General features: G+C 42.4%; 1 protein-coding gene across 1 annotated transcript in view; it reads left to right on the top strand.

Moving 5' to 3' along the window:
• alg14 (ALG14 UDP-N-acetylglucosaminyltransferase subunit) overlaps positions 1 to 9,702 on the top strand; it is a gene marked incomplete at its 5' end in the record, with an annotated part of 28,962 nt that extends 19,260 nt beyond the window's left edge. Inside the window, one exon of the mRNA XM_083936026.1 lies at positions 7,984 to 9,702. Coding sequence (XP_083792152.1) covers positions 7,984 to 8,214 — 231 coding nt within the window. The 3' untranslated portion in view covers positions 8,215 to 9,702. The remainder of the gene's footprint in view (positions 1 to 7,983) is intronic.
• Positions 9,703 to 12,472: the final 2,770 nt, after the last annotated feature.

Here is a 12,472-nt window from a genome sequence, read left to right as displayed (position 1 = left end):
CGCTGGTACCGTGAGCTCAATGAAGAGCAGGGATTTTGCCTTAGAGGACCACGCCACTATGTCTGGGCGGACCGATGCAGCAGTGATCTCAACCAGGAAGCTAAGCCTGTCGAGCTCGACTCTAATGTTCCACTCCTGGTTAGGGGAGAACGGCCTAGATGTTTCTTTTGGCCTGGTGTCTCTCTTCTCCCCTCACCTTCCGTGATGAAGCCGATGAAGCTGTGGTTCCCTGCAGGTGGTAACCCTCTGCTGCCCTGTCGAACCCTTGACAAGGGACAGGGCAGCGTTTCATATGTTGCACGAATAAGAAAGCTGAGCCTTGCCTGCGGGATCTTCCAAACGTCCTCTCTTTTTGGTTGGCCTTGGACCAGAACCGTGTAGCTTCTCCACACCCTAGGCCTACCCTTCCTGCCTGGACTCTGCCGACAATCTCTTGATGTTGCAGGCGACTAATGGCTCTGTCGACCTCAGTTTGGGCATTCCACTTCCAGCCTATCTGAATCTTGATGTTTGCATTCCTTACAGCCTGGTCGCTGGACTCTCTTAACTCGAGAACGTGCCTGGTCTTTTCCTGCTTGTAGCCCAACTGATGGACTGGACCGGAAGTTGGAGGGTGTTCCTTCCAAACAGGCCCGTTTCAGAGAGGCATCATGGCAGCCCCAACCACTTTCTGATGAATGAGTTGGCCTTTCCAGCCATCTTACTTGTGGTGGATGAGGGGATTTCAGCTGCCACATCACTCTTCTGTAGAGTATGAACTGGTAGCACCAGACGTTGTACTTACCTGGGAGTTTTCTTTGGTCGGTCTTTGCCAGGCCTGCTGAAAGCTGTTCCAACACGGTTCTCCCCATCTGTTTGTCCGAAAGTTCTGCCATGTACTGACTACCAAGGCTTTTTATGGGTTGCTCAGAAAGGGGTGGAATTATCTCTCCCCCTACAGTGAAGGTGGTGCTGTCGGTTCTGACTCCTGTCCTGAGAGACAGGCTCCGATATTTTTAGGGCTTGATCCTCCTTCGAGCCCATCGTCCATCCTTTTCAGCAGTCTTGATGTACATGCTGCGGTCTGAAGGAGGTTTGTGACATCGTCCATGTACATCCTCAGTGGGGGTAGACTCTTCCCAGCTGGGAGCCTGATCCCTCTGATCATTTGTCTTGCACCGATGAAGATCACCTCTAATGCTACCACAAACAAGATAGGAGAGATGACACAGCCCATAGCGATGCCTACCTCCAACTGTTGCCATCCGGTGGTGAAATTTTGGAGAGCAAAGCACATCTGCAGGTGGTTGAAGTGGGATGCAACCATGGTCTTGATGCAGGAGGGCATGTGAAAGAACTCTATGGCATAGATGATTAGCTGGTGTGGGACTGATCCATATGCGTTTGCTAGATCGAGCCAGACAACATGGAGGTCCGTCTTTTGCCTTTTTTGCCTTCTGGATCTGGTCCCAGATCATTGTGGAGTGCTCAACACATCCTGGGAAGCCTGGGACTCCTGCTCTCTGGCAGTTGGTGTCTATGTAGCCGTTTTCGAGCAGGTAGGTGGTCATCCTTTTGGCCAACACTGAGAAAAAGATTTTTCCTTCCACATTCAGCAGGGCGATGTTCCTGAACTGGCTGAAGTCTTTAGAGTTCGCTTCCTTAGGAATGAGGACCACTACAGCTCTTTGCCATTCGGATGGAATGCGTTGCTTTCTCCAGGCAACTCTCATGAGGTACCATAGCAACTATAGCACCTTAGGGCAGTTCTTATATAGCTTGTAGGGGACTCCTTTGGGGCCTGGTGCTGATGATAACCTTGCCTTCCTCACGACCTGCCTAACGTCACTGAGCTTTGGGGGCATGATGTTGAACCGGAGGTGCAGGGATGTACCCCGGTGTTCCTAATGGGACGTTCTTTGCTGGATCACTATACTGCTCTCTGACGTGCTGTTCCAGTTGCTCCCTGGTGGTTTCGAGCTTCCCACTCTCCTTCTCCTTCAGCAGCTGTCTGGCATGCTTAAAGGGGTCTTTGAAGAAGCTGGCTCGTTCTTTTTATTTCCGTTTGATACGTTTGCGGATACATTCAGCTCTGAGGAACCTTGACAGTCTATGTCTGTCCTCATCCCACAGGGTTTTCAGGCCCTTTTTCTCTTCCTGTGCTGCCTTTCTCCAGTTCTTATGGAGTTGCCAGCAGCTTCACACTAGATGGTCAATCTCCTTTTCCCTTCTTCCCTTCTCTCTTTGTGTAGTCTTCTGGTTGGAGGTCTCCTCACCAAACCTGTTCTTGCAGACCTGGTACAGGATGTCATCAATCTGATTAAGCTTGGTTTCCATACCTCCTTGCAACGTTTCCCCCAGTTTCTTGACCAGATATGTGTGTAGCATACGCCATGCCTCACTTGACTTTGGCCATTTGAGTTTGCTCTTTCTAGTTGAATTCTTGGCCTCTGCTTTTGGCTCTGTTCTGTGTGAGTTGGTGGTGACTGGGTCTAAGAGCTTGCATGTGGGGTGTCCTCTTCTTCCTCTCTGCCGTCTTTGCCTTCTGCAACATTGGGTCCATCGGCTCTGTGGTTTTCAATCTGGCTTTTGGTCCCTCTTGTCTCACCTGCCAAGGCAGTGCAAGGTTGCTGATGAGTCATTAATGACTGTTTCCTTTGTTCAAGTTTTGAAATGTTAAAGTTTTCAATTTGCAATGTTTTGAAATTCACTTAACAATATTCAAATGTATTTCTAAATAATACTTTGGCCTCTTTTCTAAGCATGTATGGCTCTATAATACTGTTATCTCAATGAAAAGTAATGAAACAGATGGATACGCAACAAAAAAGAGGAGATTGATTTTTATTTGGCCGGTAAAAAATTTACTCGGCCGGTAGATTTTTTTCCTCTACCGGTCCCCTTGGCAGGTGAGCCAAAAAGTTTGTTTACAGCCCTTGAAGCAGTTTAGCATATTGTGTACTTGATGTGTGCATGATTTATGCTTTTTTGAGTGCACTTATTGTAATTTACGTCAGCTTAATAAAAGCAATGTAAATATTTAGTGGAGTATAGTATAGTAGTATAATATAGTATTCTCCTGAAAAATATGTACAGACCAATACAAAAGTAATCCCTCTCAATCATCACTTCTGACCCACTAGAAGAGTGTGGCGTCTATATCTGAGACTCTGCCCTCTGCCTGGATTATTTCTTTTCTTATTATTTTGAGAGGGACAGGGATATTTCTGGGTGTCGGCACCCCCACGTAGCAGTGACGTGCAGTCAGGGGAGGCAGGTGAAGCTGTGCCTCCCCTGTCATCATGAGAGGAAAAAGAAACGAAATAATAAAATAACACAAGTATTAATATTTGTCCTCTGGACTATGATTCTGGTGTGGTTCTTAATGTATTTTGACCGTTTTTATAGTAAAAATGGCAGAAAATTCTGTATTTCCTGCTGAAATAAACGGAGTCTCTTCGGAGACGAGAGGTGAGGCATGGACAGCCGAGCCTCCCTCCAGATTGCGCAATCACTCACAAACTGGATTGAGCGCGTGCAAAAGGCACGTGCTTGTTCCAATTTCTGTGTATGTTTCCAATATGATGGTTGAGGACACTTTTATGTAATAAAAGTTTACGTTTTCTTTTCCATGGTGTTCAGTAATGTATTTTACGTATGTGTGTAATATTTACATCTTATTGATATGACATAAATCCACAGGGAAAATGCTTGCCTTGAGGCAGGCAGCACCTCTGCCTCATGGAAGGTGGCGATAGTGAGCAGCCTGATAGCCTGTCACCAGTCAGGTCACGGTGAACTCTAACTCGTGTGCAAAAAGTAAACACAAGAAGTGTGCTGTGCGACGCTGTAGAGCTTAGCGACAAGCTGTGCTTTCTCGCCCTGAAAGGGGAGGATTTGATTTCTAAACTAAGAATTTTTTCAAAGCTGGACTTTCAGTCAAACCAAGAAGTCATTCACAAGTAAAGGCAAGATATACTGCAATATACAGTGGCACTGGTGTATTAAAATGGTTTTCAGCATCCAATTCGCTCCTATTCTCTCATCCTATCCTATTGGCATCCTACTGTATGTTTGTAAATCTGACTTGTGAGTCAGTGCCTCCCCAACCCCAACCCTCACTGCACGTCACTGCCACGTAGGTATCTGACCCCCAGTAACAGCATGCACGGTGATCTGCCCTTTAAATGCCAACCGCTGCTTTACCACATCCCTATCCCTCAGCTTCGCATAGTGACACTAGGGGCCAAGTCAGGTCAAGTTTATTAATATCGTACAATTCAACAGCAAGGCAATTCAAAGTACTTCACACAGAACATTTAAAACATTGGAAAGAAAGACACCTAAAATTACATTTAAATCCCACATATAATGACATTCAAATAAAATAAATAAAGGATTAGGGAATTTCTTGAAAGGAATTAAAGTGCAGTACAAGCTGTCAAAATGATTAAATGAAAGGCAGCGGCAAACAGAACAGTCTTCAGTCTTGATTTATAAGAGCTGAGAGTTTTTTGCAGTTTTCTGGAAGTTTGTGCCAGATTTATGGAGCATAAAATCTGAACGCTGCTTTTCCATGTTTAGTCCTGACTCTGGGGACACAGAGCAGACCTGTCCCATGTTTAGTTTTAACTCTGGGGACACGGAGCAGACCTGTCCCATGTTTAGTCCTGACTCTAGGGACACAGAGCAGACATGTCCCATGTTTAGTTCTGACTCTGGGGACACAGAGCAGACCTGTCCGCTGTTTAGTCCTGACTCTGGGGACACAGAGCAGACCTGTCCCATCTAGTCAGTGCTTGTATTCGACTATAGTCGCCTGCTGATATTATGTAAATGTGTGTGTCTTTCTGGAGCCAATGTACCTAATTTTCACAATATTATGCAGGTGAAAATATGCAGTCTATTCAGACTTTGGCCTTTATTGGACATTACACAGACGTTGTACCAGGGAGCTTGCGGCGTAAAATCTTTGATATCCGATCCAACCGATTTGGACATTTATGTTTTCACGCACAGCCCTGCTTGGTAATGTTTTGATACTTTCAGGTTTGCAGTGTAGGTGTGAAAGGGGCTCAAGTCTTTTGTTGAGCTATTAAAATGATCAAACTGTTCTGTTTTGTGAAGGGCTGTTCTGTCGTTTCCAGAGCAGCGTGGAGAGGATATTAGTGCTGCTGTGCCTGTATTGTGGAGTTGTATGATGACTGCTCCAGACTCCGGAGCAGCTGTCTGGTTTCCTGTAAACCCAAACTCCCTCAATTTCCTTTAGCCCTGAGGCAATTTATTCATTCCAGTACCCTCCCCCTCTGTCTTTGACTCTCCCTGAGCTACCTTCACTGCTGCCACTGAGTCACACACATGCTCTCATAACTGTGCCTTTTCATCTGCAGACTAGAGCGTTAACAATACTGCATTTTGGGGGCCAATACTGATATTAGGAAATAAAAGATATAGAAATCAGTATACTTTTCAGATCGCATTTTGTATGTATAATGAAGATGAAACCAATTTCAACACACTTTGATCCAACAATACTGCCCTTCAAAGCCTAGGTGCAGTAACTCCGTAAAAAATGTCTTTAATGGTTTTTCAGTGTCCCAACAAATGAATATTTGACACACTCATAGTAGACTAGTTTTCCTTTTAATAATTATTATCCAAATAAATCCTAACATCCATACTTTCATATCCAAAATTGTGCAGAAATCATGTTATTAGTGGTTTTGTAGTTACTGCACTCAGGCTTTGTAGGGCAGAATAGTTATCCTGTGGATACAAGTGTGAACCAGTGATATCCAAATGAGAAAAAAAGTGTAACTATAGAAAGTTTGCCGTTATCTATAAAAGACACAAACATACTCAAGTGTATGCGTTGTTGGCCAAACCCAAATATTTTCCACATGCATTCTAAGGGCCCGTCCGCACGGTTTTCTTCTAACCGCACAACTTTAGTATGAATCTGGCCGACCATCAGCCACACGAAGCCGGCGTTATCGTAGCCTGAATGAAACCGGGTCCTAGAGTGGGAATATTTCAAAACACCCCCCATGGCGTTGTCGTCTGAATGGTGAAACCTCATACTTTGTTAAAGGATGGCGTCATCGGCCAACCTCCGACCTCTATCCCTGCGGTCTCACATAACATCAACAGTGCTGCGGCGTGAGAGGAGAGAGACGGACCCACAGACTGTTTACTGAACTGGACTCTGAGCCACATGCATGGGAATGAATTAGGCCGACCACAGATTTCTCCTTTTCCCTGATGCTCTGAATAAGGTGCTCTCTAGTCTCTTTTTCTAAATAAAGTTCTTAGAAGGTTTAAAAAGTCTCTAATTCTAGTGCCTCCTGTGAGTGCTTTGGGACGGTGAAGGGGCTCCCAGCAGTACCCTCTGCTCATTGAGGACACTAACTGCAGAGTGATTGGTGCATCAGAGTCCAAAACACCACAAGAGTCTCCACTAACAGCAGAAACAGTGACACATTTCTCTCTAGGATGGAGGAGGATTTGGGAAGTCTCCAGATTTGGAGAGAAACTCTGTGTTTGTATTTTCCACAGCATCTCCTCGTCTCTTCTTCTCTGTTGTTGGTGTATTTCTGTGGCAGTTACAGCACCACATGGCATGTGTACTACAGTGTTTGGAGTCGCTGCACCTGGTTTCCTGTGGACGCAGAGATTTCTTCAAAGCCATGTGGACGGGAAACTTTTTAAGAATGACAGAGAAAAAAAAAGTTGGATTTCGATCGTGGATGTACCCTAATGTTACTTCTTTGGAGACAAAAGAGCCTGGATGTCAGTTTTCTACAGAGGTTCAGACAGCACAGACACAGGTGCAACTGAAGACAAACGGGCAAAAGTAGGATCCCTTCAGGATCTGACACCACTCCTTGTCATAGAAAACAGGAAAACTAGATGTCTTAGTGAAAAGCACTTCAGTCTGCAGCCTATCTCTGTACTGGACACACAGGGATCACACAGATTTTAATTTTAAGGCGCAAACACACATATCACCCTTTTCCTTGAACCCGTTTCCACTGTCATGTAACATGAGAGTTCTGTCACAGATGATCTGATCAGCTCCTGGGCACTGCTTTTTATGTATGTGTCACTTTTTTGAAATGTACTCATTCAATTCAAATTTATTAATAGTGCCAGGTCATAACAAAAGTTATCTCAGGACACTTTACAGAGTAGGTAAAGACCACACTCTATGACTTATTTATGATTTACATAGACCCAATAATTCCCCCGTAGAGTACGGTGGCAACGAAAACCTTTTCCTATTACAGGCAGGAACGTCAGACAGACCCAGCTCTGTGGAGGACAGACATCTGTCTGCACCAGTTGGGGAGGAAGAAAAGGAGAGAGAAAGAGAGAAAAGACAGAGAGATGGACAGAGAGAGACAAAGACAGACAGAGAGATAGTCCCAGAGATTCAAGCAACCACAAAAGTAACAGTAACTATAATAATATCTATAGTAATGTGAATATGACTTATATGTTATGGCAGTTAATATAGCAGAACAGTAAGAAACAAGTACAGCTAAGGTGATAGAATATGACAATGATAATAATTATGGTGGTAAATATGATGAGTAGTGGTAATAACGGCTGCGATACAGTGAAACATACCACTGATGGTGTTTTTATGGCTACAAATTTTATAATTTATTAAACTAATGATAGTATATATGAGCTATATTAATAATAGCAGCAGGAAGCGTCATGCAGGACCACTGCAGCAGGCACCACCAACATCAGCAGAGACCTGTGAGACGACAAAGCACAAACAACTCCGGGGAAGAAGTTGAATTAGTAACATGTATTGATGAGACATGAATGATACAAACAAAGAGGAGAGAAGCTCAGAGTATCAGGAACAGTATTATCCCCCGGCAGACTAGGCCTATAGCAGCATTATTAAGCAAAACAAAATCAGCTTAGGCCCCGTACATGCAGCTCTAAGAGAAAGTGAATGCTGAGCCCCCTTTGTGTGTGTTGTTTCAGGTGCTGTGTAATGGCCCAGGGACCTGCGTTCCCCTGTGTGTGGCGGGACTCCTGCTTGGAATTCTGGGGATGAAGAAAGTCCTGATAGTTTATGTTGAAAGCATTTGCCGAGTGCAGTCTCTGTCACTTACAGGGAAGATCCTGTACCCAATATCAGATTATTTCTTTGTGCAGTGGTCCTCTCTGAGAGACAAGTACCCCAAATCCATTTTCCTCGGGAGAATAGTGTGAAAATGTCTGTTACACAGATATAGGATGAAATACTGTATGTTGTAATGTTTGTTGTAATACTCATGAATAAATACAGTTCCTTTTTTTTTTTTTTTTTCTGATAATTTATTGTTATAATTGGATAATTCTGTAGCATTCTGACAGAGTGCAATGTCCAATTCTTCAATTCAATTCAATTTTATTTATATTGACAAATCATAACAAAAGTCACCTCCCAAACTTTACATGTAAAGTAGGTCTAGACCACTACGTACTACTACATGCCATGTACTTAGCAGTGGGCTATTCACCACAGTATTTTTTCAGAAGTTAAGAAAATGGATTTTATCTACTTGTGAAAGTTCACTGTCCTCTGCTGGAAATTTAAATTCTAAACAACAAATCTAGCTTACGTTTCATACAAGTCATTTCCTTTGCAGCGCACAAAGGTGCCTGTTAACGAGTGCATAGACGTCAACATAGTTCCACTTGTGATCAGAGACATCACAAATTATAAACAATGTATGAGGGGTGGCAGTAGCTCAGTCCTTAGGTGACTTGGCTGTGAAATGAAGGGTTGCCGGTTTGAGTCCCTGTGTGGACCATGAATGGAGCATGAACTGGTGGCTGGAGAAGTGCCAATGTACGCTTGAAGGTGTCCATCTTTTGGGTTTCAGTAGTAGTGAATATGAAATGGAACAGAACTGAAGGACTGTACCTTGCTCCTTACTCCAGTGATTGTGTAGTGGGTGACCCACACAGAGTAGGCCTGTGCCTGAACGCAAGGCAGTGCTGTGTAGACACTGCATGGACTGAAGCTGCTGCTGCTAATGTGCTAATGCTTTCACCACGCAAGCTGTTTATGTTGAGTCAGCTGAAATTTTTTTTATTAATTCACTGATATAAATCTTTGAGACTTTCAAATTTTATTAAGACTAGTGCATTGTCCGTATAAAGCAGGTTTTCCTATGGAAAAATGGTAGCCCAATGAGCCTATACATGCCCAAATGTAGCCCGTATGTTAAAAACTTTATATTAAGCACCAAAATAAACTACTGCACATATCAGTGTTGACACAGTAGCAAGGAGATAGATGCCTGCCTATTCACAGTGAATGATGTGTTAACAGTTGTAAGAGCTCCGCAGGGTTTATAGAATTCGAAACCTGAAAGTAACAAGAGGTCATTGACCTCAACAGTTTTGAGGCCATGGCTACAATATCATCCTCATCGTCAGCTCATACTAATTCTCAGAAAACATTAAGTGAACTCAACTGCTACTGTGATAACTTACTTATATAGCCTAGTTCCTTTACATCTCACACAGATGTGACAGCAGAGTGGAGACCACATCTATGAAAGCAAACAGGCCTGGCCATAAGCACATGCCATTTTATTTTAAGCATGCTCATTTTGAGTATGAATACAAGTTCAAATATAACTTTTTACCTAGTCAATGCAAGATTACCTTCAATAAATGTTATCTTTCAATTTGTGTGTTTACATTGTTGAAGTCGGTTGATATAACATTTTCAAAAATAAAAAATAATCTTGAACACACTTAAGTCTGCTTTCATGTCATAATTTGCCACATCATCTTTATAGTTCAGTGGGGTAATGCTCATATTAGGTAATATTGTTACAGAGGTAATAAAAGCACCACATGTTACATGAAGCTTCCTTAGGCCCTCCTGAGTGATTTCAGCCTAGGAGCCCAGCTGAATTATCAAAAAGTAGTGTCAAAAAGTGTTCAAAATCCATATCCATTAAAAAAGTTTTTTTTTTTTTTTTACCTCAAGAAGAGCTTCCATGGGCCTGACATTTCAAGACCACTGAATAAGCTTAATTGTATGTTAGTATGTGCTCAGGTCAGTACATTTTCCAAATACAAGTGTAAAATATCAAAGATCCCTAATATATAGGTGGAATTGTGAAAAAAAAGGTTGGTTTACTCTTATTTCACTTCAACTTTCAGTTATTCATAAAGCTTACTACTGAGTTCATAGTTTGGTCAATAGTTGTATGTTGGCTGCCTTTTATCACATCAAATCCTGTTTGTGAAAGGCTACATACTGTAGCTAGACTTTCAGAGATTTTGTTTTCCTATTGTAGACGCGATGCAGCTCATAATTTCTTGATGTGTTCGTTCTTTTATGCTAGCATAACACTAGTTTGTGAGACTTCATTATGGAGCTGGGTGTTAAACGATAAGAATACAAATTTTTACTTTTTACTTTCTACTAAATAATGAAATCTAAAAGAAGCTAAGGAGAATGGTAGTGTTTGAGCCGGGACCTGATTTGCTGCATTATTAAGAGGGAAGCATTCACTTTTATTAATGTTCAATTTATGACCAGAGAAGGAACCAAATGTGTGTAAGATGTCCAGAATCTTGTCGATGCAGACAGTGAGGTGAGTGTATATATATAAATATATATATATATATATATATATATATATATATATATATATATATATATACATATATATATATATATATATATATATACAGAATAAAGACGAAAAAAAAGTGCCTAAAGTGCTACAATGAGCTGAAAGTGATTATTTAACACTTCATTAAACATTAACAACAAAACATTAACAAACTAGAACATGAAGCAAAACTAAAACATTTCCAAATAATGCAGCTGTAGATAATCACACTTTGTAGAGACGTCTGTGTCGCCGTCAATCATGAATGACATACGTGGTGTTACTAATGTCTGCAGCTGTCTTCTTCTTTAATGGTTCTGCTATTACACCAATGAATTGGGCACATGCCGTATCATTGCTGTAGGTCGGGTTGATTTTTAGGCCATTTTTCTTCATTAGAGGCATTTCCTCCTCTGCAATGTTGTATAAAGTTTATGGTCATTTTGAATTCCTCAGAGGACCGTTCTGTCCTTTGTTGTACCTCAGCTGGGGAAATTGTGTCACCAGCTCTATCTAAGACTTGTTTGTTACTCTGGTTCCGAGTCTAATGTTAACGCTGAAGGACTGGGGCTTGACACCTTCCCAGGGACCGTCACAGAGGCCGAGCTCACCGTGTCTTAGCTGGACGGACTTTCAGAAGTGGGGATGGACAAACAATTTTCAATGGTTCTACCTCTCTTCATTTTCACGCGTTTTGTCCCGTTTCTTTTCTTTTCCATTTCAGTTAGGCTACTCTGGTGCTCAGCCTGCTCAGACCGCTCGTAGTTTTTGAACACACAACTTAGCATGTGCGACCAGTTTGGTTGCACTCTGGAGGGTTAGGCTCATTCACTCTTATGCACATTTTTTGAACTTTTTCATGTTGCAAGCTACTGCTTAAATGATGGAGTGCAAGTTGAATGTATTTGACTTAGCGTTTCCTAAATATAATCCCAGCTTTTCTTGCAATTCATAGGTTCAAAAGTGTGTGCTTTAATTGGGTTACCTGTATATAAACTACTCCTATAGGTGGAAGCAGCAGCCTTCTGATCCAGAATATCATCTATAAAGCTAGGGGGTGCATTTCACGGCAGGGCTGCTGGATACGCACAACACCGTTCATGTCACAGTCCATCATTTACATACACAACCTCATCCGTCCTTACATTTCCAACATTAAAAACCAAAGTCATGCCCTCACATCCCAGCAGATATTGTGTGTTGTGCTGCGTTTTTTGCAAATGGGAGTTTTTTATACAACATATAAAACAGCCACTTACGGTAATATTTACTTTACAATATAAAACATGCTCAAAATGAGGCGTCACCATGAGATTGTGCCGATGTTTTACCTGTTTGAACAATGTTTTTATGTTTCATCTTAAGCTGCTGCCAAGTGCGCTTCTCCCCCGCGGGATTGCACTTAAATTAAATAAATTAATTGACTACCACTCAACCAGTTTCCCCTGTGATATTACTGTGATTGCAACAGGACTACATTTAAACTTCCGCACTGACCCGGGCAGCAATGTTCTCCAGCGCCGTCTCCCTCTCTTTTGCTGCAGCAGCGGTGTTACTCTTTCGCCGAAAAACCTGCTCAAACTCCCGTATGAGCGCATTAATATTTACAGTTGCAGTTGTAGCGTAGCCCTCCACTTCCCCGTTGCCATGGTGATTCGTCGAATCAGGGCTCCATTGATGCTGTCTTTTTTTACTTGTGGTGCACATGCTTAACTCCAGGTCAAACTACTCTGAGTTGATCAACCTAACGCAAATCAGCTGTTCTGGAACTGAAAACTCAGAGTTTCCTATCTCAGTGTAGATCAACTCAGAGTTCAGGGTTAGACTCAGAGTTTGTTGAACCTGCT

The sequence above is a fragment of the Echiichthys vipera genome (genome assembly GCF_963691815.1).
Source record: "Echiichthys vipera genome assembly, chromosome: 21".
In the NCBI taxonomy this organism is placed as follows: Eukaryota; Metazoa; Chordata; class Actinopteri; order Perciformes; family Trachinidae; genus Echiichthys; species Echiichthys vipera.
Note: the sequence above shows the minus strand (reverse complement) of the source record. Positions and strands in the feature narration are given on the sequence as shown.